Below are 26,957 nucleotides of genomic sequence, written 5' to 3' on the forward strand. Positions count from 1 at the left end.
CAATTTTATTATGTAATCATATCTGTCTGCTTAAGCCGAAAATATATTAGACAGCTTTGCGAAGTATTCGGCAAGCTGCCAAAATTCTCAAATGAGATACTTTCAAAATGCACAGCCTTGAAATCCACGTGTCATTGTCAAATCCACGTGTCATTATTTGAATGAATCCTTAAACTACTCATCATTTAGTGATAAATATTATTTATTATTTTATTAACAACAGAAGTAAAACAAAACTAAAAAAACCTCAAAGTAAAATAAAACTAAAAACTAAAAAAATAATACATTTCCAAATATATAAAAAATAGATTTTCTAAATTAATATTTTTAGAATTCGAGAAAAAGCTGAGAAACATTAAAAAGCAGATTTCTTTTACAGAAGAGATTTTTACGGAAAGATAACATTGTAACTTTTTTGGTAGACACGGGGCACAAAAACGGATGTTTTTTTTTATCTTTGATATACCATGAGTCATTGTTTACTCAGTACTAGTCAAAGTTACGCTCGTGTATATGAATGCAAAAAGATATCATAAATCGGCATAATAATGGAGCGTCGAGTTCACTCGTCTCGGTCTGTGTTAATTCAATAATAATAAATAAATTAAGAGCTCTTCTTGCTTGCAAAATAGTAATTATGCTTTTGAAACTCATATATATATATATTCATTCGAAAAATAAACCACTGGAAAGTGGACTACTGATCATAAAATCGTTATCTGTTGAATCACGACTCGCGGTATTGTAAAACCGGTAATTTAATTAAAGTACCGCCGACGTGATCGCGAAATTAATTCCATCAACCGTTGCCCCGTGTAATCACTCGGTAAACATGCATAATGGTGATTAACTGTTTCGCCGGTACTTCTCGCGATTAATCATTATCCTTGTCGCGTGTCGCACGCGTGGGAATTGTCATCGGCAGACCGGACGGTTTTCGACAGACTTTTTCGGACGGCCGATGCGACGTCCGATGACCGATTTTTTTTTTTTTTTCGACGGTGCATCGACCGACTTCCCCGACTTGCTTACCGCGTGATACGCGCGTTACGTAACTCGACTCGACCTGCATTTGCAGGCCACGCATGATCGCCCCGCGCATGGGAAAGACAGAGAGCGGGCTATTTACTCGTAGCGAAAGTAATTCGATTCGATTGAATAGCCGCGAGCCGCGTTACTTCTCCGTGTGTAATCCACCGCTAAAAATGCCGCGTTGCCCGCAAGTTGAGCGTCGCGTCAAACACGACTAGATTGGCCTTCGCGACTGGTTTTCGCGAAAATCCTGAAAACGACAACGACTCGCGTGCGGTAAAATATTCGCTGAATTACAGCCGTAGCTTTCTAAGATTAAAGTTTTCAAAAATGTAGTGTTACAGGTCTATGACACCCGATAATTAAGTTAGTAATTACCGGGTATTACAGTTGCTTGCTTCATCTCGCGAGAAAATTGAAGGTGTCAGAAACAATTTTCATTTTCCATTCATTTCTCCGATCCCGTTTTAATCTCGACTCCCGTTGAACTCGCGCTAAGATGGATTTATTTGCAAACGGTTTGTGCCTAGGCTCTTTGCTGGCATAATATTCGTTTCTGAACGTAATTCAAGTTATCCACTCTTTCATGTTGAATTCGATACATCTACTGTTCGATTTATCTCACCTTTATATACTCTCGAACTATTTCTCGCTACGATCGATATATCTCGTTGTTGTTGACGCTCCCGCGTTTACTATCGCGGAAATGAGAGAAAACGGCGAGTCTCGTGACTTGCTGTTTTCAAATCGAAATTGATTCGCGTGACCGACATCGTGGTCGATCTACGATTTCAAAAGTAGAATATCCGGACGAAGTAGGAACGATGGGGACTGGCCTTCGTCCAGGTGAATTTCTTTGACCATGGACCTGGCACTGAATACACAATCACGAGGTTGCATTTATTTTCGAACGTCTTTACCAGTTACATTAAGGGTATTCAGTTTATAAATTTCGAGAACAAAAGGCACAATTTAAGCTTTAAAATAAAAAAAAAAAAAAGATAAAATAGAAAAGGTTAGATAGGTTTGATGATAAAAATTTGGAAATTTGAAATATATTTGAAATCAAAATTTTGAAATTTTATCTCAATACAGAAATTTATTTTCAGCATTTATTTAAAACGCAAAATGTTCCAAAATTGAAAATTAAATGTTCTGGAATTTGTGATTTTTTTTTTTAGACAAGGAAAAATATGTATTTATCGATAATTATTTCTTTTAAAAAGACATCAATTGTCTTATCGTGCAAAGATAATCAACTGTTTTTGTGAAGAAAGAATCGTATTTTTATATACGACTTTTATCCATCTTTGATCTTTTACTCGTTGAATTTATACAGAATAATGTTTTTAATGATCCAGACTTCTCAGATATAAAGTCTGGCATGTCACTCGCTATAGCCTTGAGCTTCGCTGATTCAGCGTTTCTTGCCGAAATAAGATCAAAGCGCAGGAAACACGAAGCTCGTTTCCTCGAAGCCACTGTACAAACAGCTAATAAAGACATGATGCAACGAGCATCATGCGAATGAAAATTTTCGTTGTCGATCTTTGATCACTCATCTATTTGCCTGTTTGCTCAATGATAAATCTGATTACATCACATCTTCATAACGAATAAATTCACGGTAACATTATTACTGAATTGTATTCAAGAGTATACACTCCTCATTATTAAATACAATTCAATAAAATATCTTACGTATTTAACGATCATTTTTCAATAATTTCAACTTTTAATAAATTATTTGTTTATGGTTCTGTTAAAGAAAATCTCATGAAAGTAAAATTCTTAAAATATTCAAATATTCGACGATTCGACGAAATTGAAATGTGCAAAAAAACTATTTTGCTAATATTTATCGTTGCATAAATTACGTTTTGCAAAACTGTCGCAGCACCTTGACATAAATACAAGGTACTCGCAAACGTATTTCTATTGCGTACAATTCGCCTGCGTCGTAACCTATTATGCCGGCAAAATGATCAACATGATAATCAACGCGAATGATTACGTAGTAAAGTGTAAACATGTTTTCCCTCATACTGACTCATGTGCTTTCCATTGTGCGTCATCGAATCTGCGGGCTTCGAGTGTCATCGAAATGAGAAGCGGCGGAGCTTTCGCGAGCTCAAAGCTCAAAGATTGACGCGATGAATTGCGTATTTAACGTGAACGTTACGTATGAACAACTTATAGGTATTTGTCACGAACATTTGCATAACTTCTTTTGACGAAAGTTTCTTGCTAGCTTTGAATATTATTAACTATTTAATTAACTATTTAATTTCTCAACTTTCTATTTGCTTGTAAAAAAAAGGGAATCCTTTTACATCGGTTATTATATAAATTTCGATTTTAACAAAATTAAATGTTATATTTACATGAAAAAAATCCTTCTAAAGAAATATAAAGTTTATTATGAATAATAAATGTAAAAGGTAAAATACAAATGATTTTTATATTTAAATACGATATTTTGTTTTTAATTATTAATATTCGATTGCATTGATTTATTATTTGAGATGTGACATAAATGATCTTTCTTTGTCTGCAATACTTCCATTATACATGTAGATATATGCAGTTATTTAAATGATATGGCTATATAAACAGTTATATCTAGAATTCAGTATTTTAAAATATTATTAGTAAGTAAACGAATGTTTTTATCGATAATATACATACATACATACATACATACATACATACATACATACTTTGTACATATATTACATATATGTAATATATAAACATATGTATGTAAAATGTATGTAAATGTAATATATAATACATAAACTTGTTATTTATGTACGCACGAAATGTCACAGAAGTTAAAATTAATTCGAATTAAATTGCGAAATACTTTTCTTAGGAAAAAACTAAGAAGATAATATGCATAATTCAATTGCAATAATTTTTTAATTACTACCATTCTCTTTCTAGAAACAAACTGGAAAGAAGCATAAACACTTAAACGCAATGAATTTTGAATTTCTTTTCTTGCTTAACAGTTAACAGTTACTCTCTAAACATTGCAAAAGCAACTTGGGATTTCCCAAGCCCAAATCATATAGTAAACACTGCTCGCTATCCATGCCAAATTATGCACAATTTTTGTTGAGATGACAAGATATTACTCACCTCGAAATAATAAAATTAAATATCAAGGTTCATGGACGTTCGTGCACGTGGCGCGGCAGAAGTTGAACGAACACGATTTTTGCGATTTGTGTGAAAGCTCTTTTTAAAGAGCGTTCCACTCGGGCGGCTGCGCTTGATTGAAGAAACGACTCCGAGGTTTATCGTCACGAACCAGTCGCGAAATCGGTCTACACGTATATACGTGCGCAGTCGCGTTCGTGTAACTGTTGCGTTGCGTGCGAGGAAACGCGAGCGATGCGTGAACACGTCCGACTTGCATGAGCAGTTGAAACAAACTGAAACCACAAGCGAGCGCGGTCCGAAGTTTATCGTCGTACGGCGAAAACTGTCCGGGAATATATGCCCGCTATGTACAGGGGTGTTCAAAAAGGATAGGCTATTATAAATTTATTAACACGATTGATGATCAAAGTGATTTAATTAAATATGTGGAGTGGCTCGTATTAAAAGAGATAGGAACAAATAGGAACAAAAAAAGAGAAATAAGAATAAATGAGAGCAAATAGGCAAACGATAAAACGCAGTAAAGTATATGACGTCTAATTATTTAAAAAAATGAAATATGATGATCATAAAGACTATGTAAACGTCAAAGTTAAAAAAGTCCAGTGATAGATTCGTCGTTCCTCCGCGCAAGAAACGTTTGTAACTTTTTTAACAACGAATCAATCATGGATTCATTTTATAATTTTGACATTTATATAGTCTTCTTAATTATCGTCACAATATTATTTATTGATTTTTTTAAATCTTTTTATTGTAATAATGACGACTTTTGTGCATATGTTTCGTGTTTTATCAGTTTACTTGTATACATTTTAACTTTTTTATTATTATTTATTGATATATTTATTAGAATTATATTTCAGCAGTCGAAGAAGAATCAATCGAAGAATAAAATCGTCAATTAAAATACATTAAATATACATGTTTTAATAATTGGATATTTTATTTTTTTTTGTTTTATTGGTTTTTGTATTCTTATTTATTTATACAACTAATTTATTCCTACTGGCAATTTAAAAAATCAAACTATTTTTAAAATATATGCATAATTATTATATGTAATTTAGTGTATATATTATATGTAATTATTGACAGTTTTTCTTAAATATATGTAAATAATTATAACATGAATATTAAAATGTCGCATCGTAAAATGTTTCATATTTCTTAATTTAATTAAGTCTCTTTTTCTTCCAGTAAATAGAAATGTAAATTATTTCCAAAATTCCTCCTCCATTCAATTACACTCAATTATAATTTTTTATACATGTATCGTGAAATTCGATTATTTTACTTGCCTTTAATTCTTTTAATTTAAGTTAAGATTAAGTATATATTTTGTAATTCAATCAATAAAAATAAAAACACGTAATATACAAAAAACAAATATGCTTTACAAGAAAATATACGCGTTTATTATTTAACTTTTAAATAAATTAATAGTTAAATTAAACTTTAACAAGCGTGATATACACATTATAAAAATAGTAAATATGATAAATTACATTAAAAAAAAATAATCTTTCAATGAATATACAATGACAAATGTCCCGATACAATTGAATATATTCATTACATAAAGTCGTATGTTGACGTACGCATTGCTCTATACAAAATACGCACGTGTACACGTGCTCGTTGACAAGTATGCGTGTGAGGTGTGAGACCACGCGATGCGTGTTTCGTATGAGGCGATGCGAAGCGATTGGCTGTTAACAGTCGGACCAGAGGCCGAGCCTCTTTTGCCTCGATGTGGGAGACGAAAGAACGCAAAACGATGTGAAGATGGTTGGCTTAGATCGAAAAGGCTACCGAGGCATATCGCGCGATCAGTCATGCGCCGAAAAACATTTTCGTCAGACTCACGCCATCAAAGATTGCCCAATTATTGCACGTAGACAAAGCTCGCGTTCTTTGCAGGTGTTTTTAAGACTACTTCTTCACTTAGAAAAAAATCGGCAAAAGTTTTAAACAAAACGACGGCTGAATGCATCTTACTCACTGCGAGGTGAACGTACTCATTATAATTTTTCTTTTTGAAGACTGTTATCACTATTGACACGAGATAACTCGTATGGCTCATTTCTTCTATAATTTTTTTCTTAAAAGCGTCATTGTATATTCATTGAAAGATTATTTTTTTTTTATGTAATTTATCATATTTACTATTTTTATAATGTGTATATCACGTTTGTTAAAGTTTAATTTAACTTTATTTATTTATTTAAAAGTTAAATAATAAACGCGTATATTTTCTTGTAAAGCATATTTGTTTTTGTATATTACGTCTTTTCATTTTTATTGATTGAATTACAAAATATGTACTTAATCTTAACTTAAAAGAATTAAAGGCAAGTAAAATAATCGAATTTCACGATACATGTATAAAAAAAATTTCTATGGTATAATTTATTGTTTAATTTATTGTTTAATTTATTTTATATTTAATGATATTTTGGAATGATTGATATGTTGTCTAAAGCTTTGAATGATTAGCACAGCTAATCGATTAATTTAACTTTTGCTGTCTTCAGAAGGATATCTATTGAAATGAGCAATTTTCAAGGATTGACTTGTTATTTTGTTGCTTCTCCGTATCGATTCATTACTTTTATGTCGTAACGTAATTTGAATGATATAAGATTATTAACTCTCTCGTAAAATAAATTCGATTGTTAAATTTCAAAGAAGCATGTAGATTCTGCAAAATTTGATTTGGTATAGAATACTAATAATATTTTAATTATTGCGTAAGCAATGAAAATAAGATGTATACATTTCGCATTTTCGCAGTAATATTACGTCATACGCGCTTATATAATGACGGAGTGAAAGTTTCATTAAGGATAATCCTAAATTTTACGATCGTGCGATCATCGATATCTTAAGTAAACTTACTTTTAATTATATAACAAAACCAAGAATATTATTTGTAAGAATGTTATTTTGTAGTGTACATGTTATCGTACAATGTTATCGTTAAATTATTAGCTCTATTTTAGATAAACGCCGATTGTATGCTAATCGCTATTTATATTTTCCTATCAAAATGGGTATGTATTTATGACTTGAAAAAAATATTAATTTTTTTTTGTTAGAAATATTAATAATAGCTCCGTAAAATATTGAAAAAAAGAAGCATACAAAAATACCACGATGAAGTATTTATTAACTTACTTGTATAATTTATTTACCTGCCGCAATCATAATAATTAATTGAGACAGATTAATTAACTTCAACTTTGCTTCGTTTATCAAATCGGAGACAAATGTGAAGGGTTATACTTTTTATCGACATTCATATGACGCACAAGTTGAACAAAGAAATCGTACGTTATGTAGCCACAACAAGAGCTATGTACGTCTTGCCCGAATAATAAAAAAATTATACAAGAATTATCCGCTGTCCCTTTGTTATAATTTCTGCTGCGTAATACAAATCATGCATTGCAAATAAACAATATTATCATACGTACGCATATATCTATGCTTGATGGCTCTGAAATCGATTCGAAAAGCAGGATATACTTAAAAAATTCTTTCATTCTTCCAGTTAAAAATTTACGCTATACTAACATTTATCTCATTCGTTGAACAATTAATAAATGAAACAGGTAGTATTTGCAATACGTGGCATATGAAGCGGTATTGATATTAACACTTTGATAATTGAAAATCCAACATCGCACAACGTGTTGACGTTGAGAGCCGTTCAACTTGACCATTGATCGTCGTACGAAATATCAAAGTGCTACTTCCAACAATATCGATGTGATAAAAATAAAATCTCATCACTCGTACACAATCTTTTTATTTCGCAACGATATATCTAACGTGTGAGACATCATATATGTGTTTAGTTTCCTACCTTCGTTTTCGAGATGCCAATTTTTTTACCTTTTTGAAATTTCACTTTTCATTAAATAAATTTCTTCTTCTTCGAGAGATACGTTCTCCGTATTTTTTAGTATTTGTCTAAATTTCTGCCTTTCATTCGTACTCTCCCTCTGAAGATGCATCGGTGGTGCAGTTTCGTGCGATATTCCTTTTCGCGATAGCAGATGCTCTGCCTTATGTCACGTTGGCGAGATCGCCGACCTGGACATCGCGAGTGCGATTACCGAGTGCCATGTATCCGCGGCTTTTATGCGCGAGACCAAACAGGCGATTGGAGTTCCTCCGAAGGCGAAAATGGAGTAACAAGAGCACGCCGCCCGCGGTTTCTCTTCAACGACCTCGATCATTCAACCGCACAGAAGGAGAAAGCAATGTGCTCTTCTACCTTCTCCCTCTCCGCGAGAACCTGCGGTTTTCGTACAACAAAGCTCTCGAATCAACCGAAACGAAATCTCTCTAATGTTGTTTGGACAATTGTCTTTGAGAAGATATGTCGCGAGCACGCGAAAAACTATTGTCCAAATATATTTAGATAAGAGCAAGTTTATTTTTTAGAGTGTTTATTAAGAGGAATGTCTTAATCCGACCGCGTCTATTAATTTCTAAGAAATTATTAATTTTTATCAAGATTTTAAGTGAAGTGTTATCTTTCTGTGGCGTGAGAAGACACTCACGATCCTAACAAAAGTAGGTATTGGTAATGGAGTTTTATCGAGATAATAAAATTGACAAAATGAGAAGGATGAAATACTTGGGTGTTGATTACACCGTAAACTGATATCGGCTGTCCGTTATTGAAATATGATAGTGTAGAGCGAGGTGATAACATGATCAAATCGAGAAACTAATCGTTCTACTAATATTACTATAGTTGTTACAAAGCAGACTATTTTTCAAACAAATATAAAGTTCGCAATCGTTTCAGTTATTAATCGTGATGTGCGCATCAGATTTCTCTCACGCGTCAGATTTCGCAATTAAAGCGTAGTAAAGATACGTCACGATATACACCCACTTTTTCTCGAACTGCGATTGGTCCATCATAAATGATTTCGTCGAGGACAAATCCGCCAGGGCCGACAAACAAGTTTGTTTTTCATTTGCGACTTCCTGATACGTCGCGGCGCTTGTGCCAGGAATTTAAAAAATAATATAAATGATAGAGACATGGAAAGTGATAAAAAGTGTTGTCAAGCAAATTCTGAATAACAAGCAAATATAAACGACAACTGCGAAATTACCATTTATTGTGCCGTCTGTTATATCCGGTGCTAAGAAACAAGTTATTAAGCAGGGAATTAATTTCTACATCTTGCTTACTTTGTTTATACAATTTTTACTCGACTATTACAATTTTTTTACAATTTTTACCGCAAAATATTCGAGCAAACATGAAAAATGGATAAGATGAAATTAGAAACTATATAAATAAATATATAAGATAGAAAATAAGATGGAAGAGAGAAATTAAATAATTTTACAATTTATAAGGATTTTACTTTAGACAGTTATTTTACAATTTATAAGGATTTTACTTTAGACAGTTAAAATCTTTCTGTTGAATTTTTTAATAAAATCAAAAATTTCATTGGCATCTTCGAGTCAGCATTTGCATTTGTGAAACGCAGCTTGTGTTAGCAAATGCTCACCGTCGTAATTAAATTAAAATAAAAAATTTATAGAATGTTGCTCTAATTAAATTTTATAAGTATGCGTAAATTCACAAGTGAATGTTGTATTAAATTTTACAGTATAGAGAGCGCCACATAACGAAGTGAATTTCACGTCGATAATGACATCGAAAATCTCTCGGATGTAGAAATCGACTTTACCTTGTTAAATAGAAACAATGAACGATGTAAACAAACGAATAATATTTGCACATGAAACTCCCTACAGCAATAAAAACTGCATAGTTCTAGATATTTTATTAAAACTTTTTGAAATGAAAATGAAAAATTTTTGCATCTAGAAAGAATATTCGACGTAAATTAATCGTATAATTAATTATACGAGCTATTAACTTTATATATAATTTTATTTTTTATAAATACTGTTTTAAACTATTTTATAACTTTAATGCAACAATTTATATTGCCGTAAGATGACGTTTAAATTAGATGATATTTAATGAAACTAAAAATACATTTTGTATTGATATAATCTACCTTCGTTATATGTATTTTAAACGATGTTTTTTGATAATGGTCTTTGTTTATTTTTACTTTGTTTTATCACGTGTTTTGGTGACTACACGATAAAGATTTAATTGAAAGAATGTGTTTTTTTGATGGATGATTGCCGATTGAATTGATAGAGAAAGAAACGTTTAATAATCCTAGGCTTAATAATCCGATAATCGGATTTTTGGGGATAAGTGAAGTGTTTTTATAAAAGCGTTGGTCATAGAGAATTAATATAGTCTTGTTACAAGCGCCATGAAGTCCGTTTACATTATTCTGATATTTACTTCTCTAATTTCGGCAGAACCCGAAACTATGTAAGTATATAACAACATTTTACTATTTTAAATTTAATTTTATTTTTGATTTTTAACACCTTAATAGCAATTTTTTTAGAAAAGATTTATTTTATCTTAGAAATGATTTTTAATTATTATTTATTAATTAATCTTTAATTACTATTATTATTCATTTATTATAACTTTTAAATATGTAATGTATTATAGAATGGGAATAATTATTTGTTATTCTTATTCTTTGTCTGTCAACTCGTTTATTTAACTGTGGAAAATTCGTTCTACTTTTTGATTCACTTCCTTTTCAATATTGAAAGATAGAATCCAGTTTAAATAAGTTAAACAAATTTTTAATAATTATAGGAATGTTATTGAAATTGGAAATTGGAGTATTGACATAAATGACATTGTGGATGGTACTATTCCTCAGATTTCGCAATTTATTGTCGAAAATAATTTGGATCCGCTCAAACTCCCAAATACTGAAAAAAGATTGTGGATGGTACGTAGCGCTTTTAGGAGCATAATTTATAAAATAAAAAATAGGAAAGACAATTAAATCGTTATATATTTTAATTCAGATTAAACAGTATTTGTTAACAACAAATTACATATATTTATCTTGGAATTTATTACTTCGTAGAAAGTAAAAGTTTAATAATTATAAATGTAGATTGTAAGTTTTAGATTTAGCGGATTGTAGGTGAGTTTGGTACGAACACAGTACAATATCATCGAGAGACCAGTCATTTACGTAAGAGAGCCCGTTATTACGGTAAACAGGTGCGCGTTAGCTCACAATCGCGAGAGCTTGCCTCGAAAATCGGGAGAAAGCTGGGTTTCGGGGTCGGAGCTGGGATTCGAGGTCAGCAGGCCGCGATGCGAAAGCAAGCGCACGCTTAACCTCGGGGCCGTAGAAAGCGAAACCGAAGAGTTGGGCCTTGAATGAGAGCGAAAGTGAATCCCGATCTTTGACACTTTCGAGCGTTAACCTTGAGCCGAGATAGATCACGGTCAAACGTCGAGGTCGGTCCCCGTCTCGTTTTCGCTGATCCCATTTTTGACGCTTCGAAGGCTAACGCGCGATAGCTTTGAACTTGGACGAGAGTGAAAACCAATGTTTCACCCGGTAGATTGAAGTAGAAGGCGAGCTCGGGCTCAAGTTCAATGCCATCGTTCAGCGCAAGTGCTTAAACTCTTCCTACATCGCGTCGAAGGCGAATTAAGCCATTTATCTTACGATAGTAGATAAATTCTTATCGGAGAGAGAGAAAACAAATTCTAAAGAAGAAAACATCCCGAACATTTTTAGAAGAAGAATTCTTAGAAACGAATTCTTTTTTTTTTTAATTAACCAATATTTTGTGATTTTACAAGATTTTTTATTATATTGAAAATTTAAGCCTTGGCATTTTTAAGTCTAAAATCTATATAGACTTTTATCTATTTAATAAAGATTATTATAATTGATTTATTACCGAATAGAAATTCCTGACAATATTCAAGTAAAAAGAATAATATATTATTCTTTTAAGTAATTATTTAATTTGGAACAAATAAGATCACTTATAATCGTGCATGTGTTTGTAAAACGTCGATAAAGTGCTTTTGTTGTCGTGTTAGAAGAAACTTATTGTTTTCAAGAAATGTGCATGCATGATGATAATGTAACCGCGATAGTATCAATAAAATCTTATATGTCTTGCCTGACTACTCGCTGTATGATTTCATTAGTTTAGTTTCAGATGCTTAACCCAATTACTTACGATAACAAAACTATAAAATTACAATTTTATTAAGATATAACATGAAAATTGTTATTAATTTTATAATAGGGGAAACCAATGGTAGCCAACCAAGCTCCGAAGATCGAACCAAAGATATATAGAGCCGATTTCCATTTACACTCGGGATTATTGAAACACTTGTCCAATTTGAAACGTTATGGCAACGCCACTCTCAATTACGAAAATGATTTATATTTCGATGTTGGCTTCGAATTCGAACTTTTAGAGGTAACTTGAATAATCGTTTCATTTTTTATTTTTACCTCTTTAAAGCTACGTTGTATTACAGTAACTTACATGTCTCGTAAACAAAAATTTGTATCACATCACTACACATCATTGTTTGCCGTTTAAAGAGATCCTTTTTGTATTCAGGGAACGTACAATTACACCCTAGATTTGGTCTTTCTAAATTTTAAAGGTCGCATTACAGCTTTAACGGAAAACGTACGCTGTAAAATTAACGTCAAATCTGACCTAACAGATCAGACTTTAACTCTCACCAAATTTGAGTTACAAGTTCCAGGGTAATGTACAATATATTAATTGTGAAATATTGTATAAAATCGAATTATTTTTTCTCGTGATATATTTATATTATTCGTATAAGGAAATCTTTCATAAATTTAATTAATCAATTAAATTTTATTCTATTCTAGTAAAATTGATGTAATAGTCGAACATAAGAACGGAAAAGTAGATTGGATAAATACGGTCATCGTCAATATTATAACTCCGTTCTTTAAGAATGCGATTGTGTATACTGTTCAAAATGAAGCGGCAAATGCAATTCAAAAATATTTCGATGAGCTAAGCAAAACAACTGCTCAACAGAAACCATTTGCTTTTCCTCCCAATTATTACCAACATGATGTATCGAATTAGAATTGTGTGTGTGTGTGTGTGTGTGTGTGTGTGTGTGTGTGTGTGTATGTGTGTGTGTGTTAATTAACGAATGTTAATTTCCTAATACAATATTTTCTATGTAATTTTATATTCTGAGTATAGAAATACATTACGTTTTTTTTTTAGTTTATATTTGTGTATTTATGAATCCGATTTTTAATATATATTTTTAGTATATACTTTAATATGAATCTACTTGATGAATTTAAGCTTGACTTAAAGTTTTTAATTGCATTTAATTGCATTTATTGTTGTTTTGATGCTGCAGTGTACGTTAATGCTGTTATATCAATAAAAAAAATCTTTTTTACTCTTAAACTGTTTCGTGATATCTAACCGCTTAGAATATTATCAAATTGATAAGATGTAATCAGATGACAGGGGATGGACAATAAAAATAGAGGAAATCGTTATATCTTTCGTAGTTGAATTAGCGCAGTCATGGCCGATCAAGTACAATTAATTTTCCTCCTCATCATAGCACTGGTGTATGGTGCACCTCTTGCGAGTGAAGATAACCCGTAAGTTTGTATATTAATCAGCAATCTTACAATCTTTTATAATTGTCTTTATTATTTCATCGTTTCGCAACTAAATCTTTATGCTGTATTTTGCGAAGAGAAAGCAAGGCTTTTTTACCTTCTTTTTAATACTTACGATGATTGTAAAAATGCTACGACATACCTTTTTAATTTTTCAACAAATATAATTTTTATATTCTAAACATAAAGTAAAGTAAACATAAAGTAAAGTAATAATAAGGCTAATGAAAGAGAATCAGCGCTGTAAACGGTAAAACAAAAAATATAATTTTATATTCAATAAAAATGTTTACATTCTGATAATAAAAGTTACATACTTTGAATTAATTATAAATGAAGTAACGCGTATTTTTTTATTATGTAGTCACGTGGTGCAATTTGTAGAAGTAAGGGCGAATCTTAATAATGTAGTTGATAAACTGTTACCATCCATACGTAAAACCATCTTAAAAAATGGAATGGATCCTATGCAACTCGTCGATATTTCCGAATATATTTTCCCACACTTGGTACGTAAAATTGTAATCAATAAATCTTTATCCCTTCATTTTCAAACTTTTATAAAAAGTAAACACCGATAAATCAAAGCTTATCTTTATAAAATACCAATGATAGATAAGCTTATTAATGCGTCTCATTTCGATTTTGTATTTCGAAATAATACTTTTAGCCTGGAAAACTCAAGGGAAACATCGACTTAAAGAAGGGATGGATGCAAAACCTGTCGCAAATAAAACGCAGCAACAACGTGACTGCAATATACAAGGACAAACGTTTATCATTGGACATGAATTTGGGATTTGACGTTATGGATGTAAGATCAATACGAACAACATGCTAATAATCAATATCAAAATACCATTACAGTTTAACTTTCGTTTAACTTATTTTTAGTTTAACTACGAATATTATCTGCAACATTTATTGTATAAGAGACATGGTGACATGTACGGTCGCTTCTACAAACTTGACGTCAACGTCGTGATGTCGGTTGATTTGCTTAATTATTGCTTGATTCTTGACTCCATCAAGTTTTCTGATGTCTGGTAATTTTTACTTTTCATATCTCTTTTATATTGTTTGTCCATTGTGCATAAAATGTAGGGATTTGACACGGTCACGTAAATCGAATGCGACGTGAAATGTTTATCAATTTCGACGTATAAATTACACTGTATTGATTGGCGATGATAGAGCGCAGTGAGTTGTTTTCGTGCTGGCGATAAATCCACAATATTGAACAGGTGGACAGTAGCAGGAAAATGTGTAGATAATCGTCAGAGTTCGATTATTGTGATTGATAACTGTCAGGCAATCGAGAAATGACAATAATTATTTTGTAAAGTTTCTAGTCTTTATCATACTTAATCGTAGTTTTTAAATATACCTAATTTTTTTTTAATTTTATTATCAACGACCGTACTCATAAGTAAAGTGTCTATTTTTTTACTGATGTTAGATTTTAATTTAATTTGCAAGTTTAACTTACGTTAAATTAAATTTAATTTACGACTTATCGCTTTTGTAAATTTTACTCGTGCGACTTGTTCCTTCTTCTATCTTTATCTTTCGCAGGAAATATGACATCAAATTCGAGGGTCGTCTTTTGGATCCCATTTTGAACGCTGCAACTAAAGTAATCACATCAATTTTTCGTAATCAGGTATTGACAGTTATTGAGAATTATGCCAAGTTGATCTTTAGCGCGAAACTTGATGAGTGGAACAAAATCTCACAGCCAAATCGCACGGCATTGATAGAAGAATGGCTTGACATTGTGAAAATATAACAAATATAAGATAACAAATCTACTATTAACTTTTATTATTTTATGGAATATTATTTTAAAGATGTAATTTTTTAATTATTAAATCGTGTGTGTGTGTGTGTGTGTGTGTGTGTGTGTGTGTGTGTGTGTGTGTGTGTGTGTGTGTGTGTGTGTGTGTGTGTGTGTGTGTGTGTGTGTGTGAAGGGGAGGGGGGAGCGCGACCGTTTTTAAAACAAATATCACCGATTTTATCACTGTTATCACACAAAGTAATTGAATTATTTCATAATATTTTGAGTTTGAAAATATATTTTCAATGTTTTTAAATAAATTTATTTATCAAAATGAAATTTTTCGAGATTTCTCGAAGGTACATAAAATTGTTTTTATTTGATAAGAGATATAATTAATTACCTTTATCTTTAGCATTTAACATTACTATAATGCTTGAACTTAATTGAAAAAGTTGCAAAATAATAATCACTGATAAACTCTCTCTAAAGATAAATTATCTAATTAAGAAATATTTTTATAAATAATATCATCAGCAATTAACACGTATAAAGCGTATAAATTTCGTCCCTAAAATTTGGAACGTTAAATTAAAAAAAATATTTCGTTCGTAATGTCGTGTTCATAAGCAGTGAACGATGGTAGTTTCGGCAGGCAAACGGCGAGTAGTCAAACCCGTCTAAAGCGACGATCAATATGTATTACTTACAACATTGTTAAGACGCAACTTTGCGCGCACTCGTGCTGCTTAATCTTATTAAACTTAGCCGAGTTTCACGTTGGGCACGTCGCGTCTTGACGTCGTTGTTTCGGTCGTGAACGGCGATAGCGCAATCTGCATAGAGATAGCTCCATGAAAGTCCACGAGGGGTGGTCTCCGGGGATATCGCGAGAAGCGCAAGCGGTAATCTTGTTTATATATACAACATTGCGGATATCGCCGGCATGAGCCGATCGATAGTACCGTCCGATTGTCAATACCAATGTTAACATCGTACACACGGCATTATGTTCATTTCAAGTTTTAAGCCTATCTGATCTGATGATCCGTGATCGATTTATTTTTGTCGATTTATTAATCGGTTTTTTAAGGTGAATTTATCGATATAGCATAAAAAGTAATTAAAAGATCCCAATCAAGATGATTAATAGATTATATCTGGCGTTATCATTTTTGCCATTAGGTAATGAAGGAATTAATATGCCACAAGAGCTAAAGCTCGATGGCATTGCCTTCCCCCTAGCGAACATTATGCGTTAATACGTTTATGCGATGGTGGTTGCCTATTACCAGGTGTATCTAGTACAAAGACCCCTATTTACTCATATAAATTAATTAACGTTCATAACGTGCAATATGCGTCTGTGCTATTAAATATATTTGCAGTACTGGTAAATGTAAATTTACGTAACGTTTGTTACGTAATGAACGAAGAAAACATCTTCACGTCACACGAAATTATCTTCCCATTCAAATTCAATTTCTCTAATTACATTTACATTTGACTTTTTATATCTAACTTTTATTTATATCAATTTACGTTATATAAATTTTTATTATATTATATTTTATATAAATTTTTTTATTCTGATTATATGTACAAACTTGCATGACTTGTATATCCATTAAGACTCTCCATTTTTACGGCTTCTACTTTGCTCGATTCGAGACTGCTCGCAATATCTCAGCTGTCGGGAGGACGATTCGCGATTTATGACAGAATCGCGTGTTTGTATTATTCGCGATGATGCCGAGGCATACCTCTCTGGCTTCGTGTACTGGATCAGATACTCAATAGAGAATCCGGAGAAAGCCGCTATTGTCCGTCTACGCGTATCTACCTAGTATCCAACATCCCTCTGCCTATTATTGATCGCGATACCTGCATGCCGAAGGATTATGAACTGCACTGGCTGCTACCATGTCGCGCAGATATCCCTGATGTGTCTTGATAAACTGTCCTGTCGCATTAGCCGATGAATTTATCGGAAGCTATCGGAAAGCTAATTTTTCAATTGTCTCATTATAATCACTGACTTCGAATGTAAGCCTTAAAATATTAAATTAACAATATTTATTATTAGTGACAAAATTATAAAGTTTGCGAGATAGAGGCTTCTTCATGGTACAAAGTTTGCAAAATTTGCACCTTTTGTAACTTCAAAACGTTAACAGAAATTAAAGCTGAGAAATATTTTAAAATATTTTTGATACGATTGTTATTTATTTATTATTTCTTTTATGCTCCTTTCTATCACTGTTTATTAATTTTAATCTTCAATTTACTCTTCAGCCTTTTATCATTCTTAAAGCTAGAAACAGATAAAAGTTAAATCGAGAGTTAATCTTCTATAGTAGAAGTGAACATTAGTGTTTAAGATTTTCAAGCTTGATTGATAGTGAACGGTCTTCGGAGGGTGGGAGGTAACTTTATCTTAAAATCATGCTAGTGCACAATCCATCTCGAGTTCTGAACCCACATCAGCGCGAGTCCGACGCGGTATTATTAATCTGAACCGTTTCGCCCGACGGGGTGACAAGGGCAGACTGTAACCTGGGATTTTCTCCTTTCCTCCTTTGTCTCTTTGTATTTGCCGACCAGGCAGAAACTGATATGAGACACGCCGACATATTACTTCAACTTGGGCGCTGATTAGCACGCGGTCCGATGACAGACGCGTATGGAGAAATGCGGGAAATGCGACGAAACGGAGATAAAGCCCAGGCGAGACCGTTGGGATTACACGGCGAGAGGATAAGCGTGAGGATGCGACTAAATTGTACGACTTTATGAAAACGCTGATTTCGGAGGAAATTAATTTTCCAACGTGAGAGCTTGGGGTTCGAAGAAAATTAATTTCCTCCCAATCGCTCGCACGGCGGACGTGAGCGTTGAATAAAATTGGTTTCGTACACTAGATTAAATTTCGGGACATCTTTTTCACGGAAATGCCTTTAACATTTTTAAATAAGCTGTAGCGTAGTATACGTCAAAGCTTCTTTTTTCCTAGATTGTGGTTATCCTTGATTCCACAAATTTGCATACATTTGGTTTCGCGGACGTTTCAATCTTGCGTTTTGCAGCGTGTTAAATTTCTTAACGCGGCCTTTCGGATTTCGCTTTGCCATTACGATTTTCGCGTTAGTCCTTTACTTCGGCAGATCCTTGAGTGCTTTGCGAGTGCGGCGACTATTAATAGAAATGCGAATCATGAAGCGGGATCGTATGGGGCAAGGTTGTTAAAGGAGCGCCGACGCTACGACTTTGCGAAGTCAGTCGCGTGTGTACGCGCCTATTAATAAACAAAATTAATCGTATTTATACAGATGTAATGCTGCAAGGCATGCGGTATCGCATGTATGTTCAATCGATCCAACAGGACGTGACAGTTTGATCCGGAGTATCCGAAAATCGAGCTAATGAAATAATAATTTATGACACTCAAACGATAATTTAATTATTATCTAAAATTCCGATCCGTCTTCGATCTCTATCGTCTACAAAGAGACTCCACTAAGGAACATTTTCAAGGATTACTCCAGTTTCGATTACTCCAGTTTCAGTTTCTACTAGAGTAACGGAGAATCGTTTAGCCGTGGCGTTTCCGTCGACATTCTGATTTCGCGTGCGTATCGATTTTCCTTTTTCGGACTTGAAATCACGGCCGAGAGATTCCGGCCGAATTGCGGGCTTGATGCTGGACATCGTGCGGCTCGCCACGGCCCATGTCGAGGCCGAGGCCGACCGAGTGGTGCCGAGCTGGGTCGAGCAGAGCCGAGCGGAGACAAGCTTAACGAGCGGACGATGAGCACGTTCGTTTCGTTGCGGCGCGGCGCGGCGCGGCGCGGCGCGATTCCGCGCGGAGCCGCGATAAAGCCGACGACGAGCAGAGCGGATGCGCCGCATCGCAGCGGGTGACGCGACTGCAGCTGCACGCCCATTCAGTAGCGGACGTGCATTAAACTCCAAGGCGCATTCGATTTCGTCCGAAGCGGAAAGCGGAGTCACCCGGCGGACTCGCGGGAGAAAAGATGAGATTCGAGCGATCTCGAGATATTAATCGATGGACTCTTAGAGACAGACTGTTACTTTTGATACCTAACTGATCTCCGGTCTTATGTAACAACCAAAGGTCTCGAGGAAACGAGAGAAATGGGTTTACATTAAGAAATAGTCTTTCTATTGTCAATAAGTATCTCCCTTCACAAAAGAGGTAATTCTTCTATTCATATAGTTCTAGAAGTTACGAGAGTTCTGAAAAAAGCTGCTGGAGAAAATGTCGTTAGGGGGGTGTTGAATTGAAGAGTCGGTTAACGACTCCTCTGTAATTACCCAAATACATATATTGCTTCTATTTAATATAGCCTGATTTCAACCAATTTCGCCGACTGAATTGCGTTCAATTTCGCCAGTATTCTAATTAGTGACCCAATACTCCAACATCGTAACCGACGATCCGTTCATTATCCGCTCCGGGATTCGGGTTCGCGTGTACCTCCGCCCCTGCTCGCTCACCAAGCCGGTGGTGGTTTACTCGCTCGGCGTCAACCCGCTTCTCTCCACCTGCCCCTTACCACGCACGTTCTCTCTTTCTCTCGCGCGCGCGAGACAGCGCGTTGTCCGCGCCGCGCGGAGTCGCGCGGAGACGCGCTGAGTCGAATCGAGTCGGGTCGAGCCGCGCCGAGCGGTGCCGAGCGGGACCGAGCGCCGGGGTCGAGCGGAGCCGAAGGCCTAGCGGTGGTCGCGACGCGCGCGAGTAGCACCACACCGCCGGAGCGTGTGTGTGCGTGCGTGCGCGTTCTCAGTCCGCTTGTACTCGCTCCGCTCCTCCTCGCACGTATTCTGCTTTGCTCGGCCGCGAGGAGCAGGCATCGAGAGTCTGTCTTCGCACGCGTCGCGATCAGCGTCAACGTTGTCGTCGTCGTCGTCGTCGTCGTCGTCGTCGTCGTCGTCGTCGTCATCGTCGTCGTCGTCGTCATCGTCGTCGTCGTCGTCGTCGTAGCTGTCATCGTAGCTGTCATCGTCGTCAGTCGTCGTCGCTTCGTTTCATCGCGCGTATATACGCCACATTCTTCCCGACTGGCCCGCGCGCGTGCATGGACGACACGCGCGCACGAGTCGACGAAGATATAGCCCTGGATTCGTCCCGTTTGCGCTCGTCCGCTCGGCTCGGCTCTGCCGCGAGCATCGCCGCCGCCGCCGCCGCTGCCGCTGCCGCCGTCACTGCCACCGCTGCCACCGTCTCTACTACCACCACCTCCACCACTTCCTCGACCACCGCCGCCACCTGCCGCGTCCCGAGACGCAAGAGGAAGAAGAGAAGGCGTCAGCGACTCGCTACGAGCAACGACGACGTGGTCACCTCCCGGAGTGCTACGTCGAGCAATAACGCCGCCGTAGCCGAGGGTACCGACGCCGTCGTCGTCCTCGAGTCCGACGCTGACGCCGTCGACGCCGCCGCCGGCGCCGCCGCCAACGCAGCCACCGCAGAGACAGACCCACCGGCCGCACGGGTCGATAAACTGAGGAGCCGCCTCCTCGGCGAGCAGAACACCGCGGCAAGCGGGGAGGCCCAACAACAATTACGTGTTGGAGGAAGCGGCTCGCGTGCGGCCGCCTCCTCCGTCGGCACCGCCGGCGTCACGCTTCTCAATCGGCGCGCCGGCAAGCGCTCGCCACGGCGATGCAACGCCGCCGGCGGACGTAGAAGCGCGATGACGATGGACCTACAGCGGCTGATCAACGAGGTGCACGCGAGGCCCGCGATCTGGGACCAGAAGAACGTCAACTACCACAACCGTGACGTCATACTGAAGATGTGGCGGGAGATCGCGAGGGCATGCGAGGTGTCGAGTGAGTATAAGGATCTGGCCCCAGTCGATCGACGAACGATGCTCCTCTCCTCTACCCGCGAAACGTATCCTCGTCCCTTCTCCCCACCCCCTCCCCGCGTTATACGTTTGTGTACGTGTTGCCGCGCACGTGCACGTGTGGGTGGTTGCTGGCGAGATTGGTCGCTCGATGGGTGGGTGGGATACGCTGGGCACGAGTCGATTGGTCGCCTAGTCCGTACAATGTACGAATGCGAGCTCCGCGACCCTGAGGTCGTTCGAGATATCTCGCTACGCATGATATGAATCAAGACGAAGGCTAACGAGATCGAAGAAGGCGAGAGGGGAAGAGAAAAGAGAGACTCGTCGGTAAAAACGACGAGGACTCGAGCGGGTCTCGCGGAGCCGGGCGGCTACTCGTTAACGCGGACCCGCTCGCTGGAACCATCGTCTGGAAGGTCGATAGCTCGCGAAAAGAGAGGTCGACCAGAGAGATAGGCTGCTAGTTCACGCGGATCACCGCCAGGTTGCACGCTGATACCGACACTGGAGTACACGCGACCGCCTGGCACGATTTTTTTTTTCCACGCGTGTACAACGCAGTTGCCCACGGTAGCACGTGCGCGCGGAATGCTAACACGTCCGTCACGATGAGCGAAAGTGATGTCGATCGTAAGATAGTACCGTGGGAGAGAATAGATTGCTTCTTTCATGAGATTTGATGCTTTGTAAAATAAAACGGCGTTATTATATTAAAATAATGAAAATTGCTTCGAAATTGACTGATTTTTTTTCATTAATAAATACGAACTTCTCAGTCTAATTAGGGACGAATAAAAATTTATATTCATACTCTGAAACCTCTTTTATCGATTAGCTTCATATATTTCCATATATATTTATTTAAGAGTTTTATTTACTTAATTCTATGACGTTTTATCGCTGGATTAAAGAAAATTTCAATAGTAGGCAGTTTTTTGGCAGGAGAAATATTATTTTGAAGATAATGAAAAATTATCTTTCAGTTTACGGAGTAGATTGTACATTCAACCGCTTTTTAATTTACGCACATAAAGACGTAGCCATCGCGCTTTGTTGCAGCGGACGTCGCCAAGTCGAAATGGAAACATCTGCGCGACAACTTCCGGAACGAATTGAAAAAGACCTATCGGGGTAAGTGCGACGGTGTCGGCACCGAGCACGATTCCAAATGGGTCTGGTTCAAAAGCCTGTTCTTTCTGCGGGACCAAATGAACTCGAGGGTGATCGGCTGCGCCCTGTCTCAGAATTGCGTCGGCGCGACGGTCAATATGCGCTCGTCGCCGGATGGCACGCAAATCGAACCGCAGATCGATATCCTGGAGGGCCACGAGGAGACGCAGTTTGATGACCTAGACGGTGATTCCTGCCAATCGTTGCTGTCCAACGATGACGGTCTGCATCAGGTGATGCCGCCGCCGAAGATGAACAAGATAATCGGTCGGAAACGAGCGCTAATGGACGCGATCGACAACGATTACGGCGTGGAGGTGGATCGGAAACGGTACGAGTCGCTGCAGAAAAGACTGGCGATTGGTCCCGAGGACGAAGACGATACCTATCATTTCCTCATGAGCGTGCGAAATCCTCTGAGAAGTCTGCCGCTCGACAGGCAAATGTTTGTTCGTCTCAAGATCCAGGAGTTGGTCTACAACGAGATCAACTCGCAGAATCAGCAGCAACAGCAGACTACGAGCCGCGGAGCCTATGACGCTTCCTCGCAGAACCAAGACGTAAAACCCCCACGCACCGGAAACGGTGGCAATGGAGTTGCCGATGTCGTCAGCGATATGTCCAATCCGGCGTCGTTGCTGCAGAACTGTACGCCCGAAGGTTCCGGCGATGACGCCTTCTTCGGCTGACCGTAGCCCGTTCGCAGTTCAATTCGCGAATAGACGTAAGAATTATAATTTTAATAGAGAATAAACAATGGTATTTTTTCAGTAACATTCGCGTTCGTCGCGTTCTTTTCTCCCATTCTCCATCACGATAATCCTCTTCCGCTTTTAAATCTTACAGAGAAGTTTTTCATTTGGATTTCTAATTTCACCATTTTTTATAGTGAAAATCTTTCTCCTCAATTTGGAGATTTAGCTAGAGAATATCACAAGGAATAATTGCTTTAAAAAAATTTAAAAAAAGAATACTGTTCACATTCACATTTCGAACGAAGAGAAAGTAATCAACTATAACGGGAGTATTGCCTTTAACGTGACCGTGAGAGTCTTATAATTCGTCATTTTGTTGCGAAGTGAAGTCTCGCACAAAACGAGTTTGCAGTGATATTCTTAAAGCTTAAGGAAAAATATCGCCCGATATTCACGTTTTCGCGTCCTGGAGTTGATACTTGAAATACCCTCATCTTTGTCTCGCCGCTTAGGTAAGCTTTTTAATTAACGAAGCACCAGCTGTCGGGACAATTAGTATTATTAACGCTCTCGCGCGCTTCACTTATCTACATCGTAGACACAGAAGCCTAATTATATTCCGCAGTAATTGATTTCTCGTATCGTCGCATTTTTCACTTTTCGTAATTAAAAGGCGCGGGTCAGCGGGAAAACATCGCACGCTACATCGAAGCTGATCCGGCTCCACACGCGCGGCGATCGGACAAAGAAAACACAATATGGGAGGGTACGATGCCCTAACCGCGGGAAAGCAATCCGGGAGGGTGTGGAGTCGACCAAATATCGATATACATCACGTTCATTAACCCTTCGCTACGCCGAGTGGTGACAAGCGGCTGATTTACGCATTAATGACAAGCTGACCTTTGCTCTAAACGAAAATATAAAATGAGACCTTTTTTTCGCAGGTAGTAAATGTGAAATATTTTAAATGAATGTTATTGTAAATTCCTTTTGAACGACGCTTACGGTTTCAACTTTTGCATATGTGTGAATTCAGTTTCACACGTATGTGAGTTAATAAGCTAATATAACTTAATAAATGGCATTTTTTCACGTTGGTATATAATGATATATTATTAATAAAACATATAATATTCAGGGAATATGTTAACCTATTTACGTCATTAGAGATCAGGCGTGCAAAGTTGTGCGAAACTCATCCTCCCTCTTTATGACGGGTATTTTAGCTGTTTCGACGAGTTTTCTGAAACCGACTAATGAGGTACAGAACGTGAATAGAAGTATCGCACCTGCGTCATTACGACACTTTTTTCTGGACTGTAAAACCACTCACTGTGCTGAGTAAAGACCGTGTTTCTCGCAAACCTCTGCCTTTTACGCGAATTTTTAAATAACTAGAATTAAAAAAATAATATTTTTCCACAATTTTAATATACGAACCATAAAAATAATATATTTTATTTGTGATACTATCATGAAAATATTCTCTCTCTTACGAAATGATTCTACTTATGTAATAAAATTAATGATATTTGACAATATATTTCAACATGAAATTTATCCAAGCAAATGCCGATCATGTTTTTTTAATACTGAAATAATATTGATCAATGGACAGTGTTATACGTTCTGAGAATTAATGGCATGCTGTTTGTTATAATATATTTTTTCCGGTAGACACGAATTGCGTGTGTGAGTAAAATACGAGGGTGTGTAATCACACTCGATGTTACTCCGCCCTACACGTTACGAGTGGAATAGAAAAACGTGTTCTGACTACGTTGATGGCTGGACATCGATCATTTAACGGTCACGCGTGCTGGGGCATATCAATCATATTTAAAAAAAAAAAAAAAATCTCACTTTGTCACAGGATAATCAAGTATCGGTAGAGTAGCGTTATTTTGCATGTTAACTATATACTAAATAAATTCAAATAATTTTGATTTTAGCGTGAAAAGATTAATGGGATGCAACAAAAATATGTAACAAATATTCCTAAGGACGAATTTTTTTTTTTAAATTTTTTTAAAAATTTTGAGAAAAAGAAAAATTGAAATATTCAGATAGATTCGAAGTGTTTTATCATTATGTGCGATTTGGCATTTGTTAAATTTTATTTCCGATTCCTTCTTTCTGGAAATCCGTTTATCCCTCGGCTGACAGAGATTTCGTAACAAGCCGATGCATTCGCCGTTGATTCAATTTACGCAAATTTTACAACTCGATTAACGGCGATACCTCATCCAATCGCGTTATGTACCGACGTCGCCCAGCTAATGGACAGTTATTATCGTCCGACCGACGGATAATGGCCGATGGATATTGCGGCGGATGGGCGATATGGAGGCGCTAATTTTGTTGTCGCACCGGGTATGCTACGTCGAAATGCAATGCGCACCCTAACATCGGCTACGCATACGCACGCATGTACGCATTGTCCTCGTATTCCGCGGCGTTTGCATCGACAAAGGCCTTTCGCGGGGCTATCGAGTGTGCTCTGATCCGGTATTCATCACTCTTGCTATTCTGGTATACCGAGTGGCTGATTAGCTGATCCTTGAAAACGCTGTGCCTCGTATTGTGCGCAGAATCTAGCTTTTTTTTTTTTCGTGAGAACTCTCGAGACTTCGCAAAATCTCGAACAACGTTTCTATTTCTGCCGTCGAACGTACAGAGGCAATCTGATCGATGATGAAAAAGCGGAAGGCTCGCACACCTCGCGAGTACTCTTATAAACTTTTCATGAAGAACTCGAAGGAGAAGTTCTTTACTTTCTTTAGAACCCCAACTTTAGAAATAAATTTTTTTTAAGCTTCTCTCGCCTTCCTGATAAACGAGCTGGACCCACCGTATCAAGTATTTTTGCTTGCACCGCGATATAATTGTGTGTCTCTCGGACACGAACTTTCCAACTTGTCGGAGAGGTAAGGTGTACATTTCAATGCAACGGCGGAACGACGCACGCCCACGGCGTCATCGCGGAATTGTCACCTTCGTTATAGACAGAGCCTGTATTGACTAGAATCACGCGATATACCTCGATGCACCGTGACTGTTATATACGCTATATAACAACGTGATGCCACTGGCATCGCGCGCGGTTCGCTGAATACGACGTATTGTGCGGCGTCCCGTCCCGTCCCGTCCCGTCCCGCTCGCGCGAGCCGTCCCGATAACGTCGTCCGTAACTCCCGAGTGAGTTTGCACCAGTTTCTGAGGTGGTTGCACCGCACAACGCTGCCGGTTATTGAACATCGAAGCGACGCGCGCTTTGAGTTTAATTAAACCAGGTTATTAAGGGACGAGACGGAGCAAATGGGCGAGCGCGCTCTAAATGTTCGACACACAGGCCTAGCGGTCGTTGAATTCATTGATAACGTAAGATCTCTCGAAACGGAATTTTCCTCCTCTGTCGCGAAAGAGCGAGGAGGAAAATAATGTAATTCTTTTTTCCTGGTTAGCGATATATACTCGAGCTATTTTTATAATTTTTATATTTACGATGAAGAAAATTATGAAAAGCTTCATACGACTTATTTTAAGTCGTATTTAAAAATAATAAAAGAGTTTAGCGACGGTTTAAAATAAAAAATTATTTAAATAAATAGAAATGGAAC

The 26,957-nt window shown here is 37.2% G+C and overlaps 4 protein-coding genes and 1 long non-coding RNA gene across 5 annotated transcripts in view; 4 read left to right on the top strand and 1 right to left on the bottom strand.

Moving 5' to 3' along the window:
- LOC148937581 (uncharacterized) overlaps positions 1-26,957 on the top strand; it is a 40,098-nt gene that overhangs the window by 6,654 nt on the left and 6,487 nt on the right. The gene's annotated exons all lie outside the window — the stretch shown is intronic.
- On the top strand, positions 10,455-13,395 carry LOC105425923 (uncharacterized). The gene is made up of 5 exons (XM_011636940.3): positions 10,455-10,600; positions 10,943-11,081; positions 12,415-12,594; positions 12,742-12,893; positions 13,026-13,395. Exons 1-5 carry the CDS (start codon positions 10,539-10,541, stop codon positions 13,249-13,251), a joined length of 759 nt encoding a protein of 252 aa, XP_011635242.2. The 5' UTR covers positions 10,455-10,538; the 3' UTR covers positions 13,252-13,395.
- LOC105425924 (uncharacterized) lies at positions 13,640-15,625 on the top strand. The gene is made up of 5 exons (XM_011636942.3): positions 13,640-13,793; positions 14,179-14,323; positions 14,485-14,628; positions 14,709-14,860; positions 15,390-15,625. The coding sequence occupies exons 1-5, from the start codon at positions 13,714-13,716 to the stop codon at positions 15,601-15,603; spliced, it is 735 nt and encodes a 244-aa protein (XP_011635244.2). The 5' UTR covers positions 13,640-13,713; the 3' UTR covers positions 15,604-15,625.
- LOC148937582 (uncharacterized) lies at positions 14,065-15,437 on the bottom strand. Its single transcript, XR_016138214.1, has 2 exons — positions 15,304-15,437; positions 14,065-15,118 (listed from the first exon to the last, which is right to left on the bottom strand). It is a non-coding gene; the product is annotated as an uncharacterized LOC148937582 (long non-coding RNA).
- On the top strand, positions 19,841-23,413 carry LOC105425925 (uncharacterized). Its single transcript, XM_011636943.3, has 2 exons — positions 19,841-21,449; positions 22,529-23,413. The coding sequence occupies exons 1-2, from the start codon at positions 20,693-20,695 to the stop codon at positions 23,326-23,328; spliced, it is 1,557 nt and encodes a 518-aa protein (XP_011635245.2). The 5' UTR covers positions 19,841-20,692; the 3' UTR covers positions 23,329-23,413.

The sequence above is a fragment of the Pogonomyrmex barbatus genome, unplaced genomic scaffold, assembly GCF_055798465.1.
Source record: "Pogonomyrmex barbatus isolate J1 unplaced genomic scaffold, ASM5579846v1 scaffold13, whole genome shotgun sequence".
Lineage (NCBI taxonomy): Eukaryota > Metazoa > Arthropoda > Insecta > Hymenoptera > Formicidae > Pogonomyrmex > Pogonomyrmex barbatus.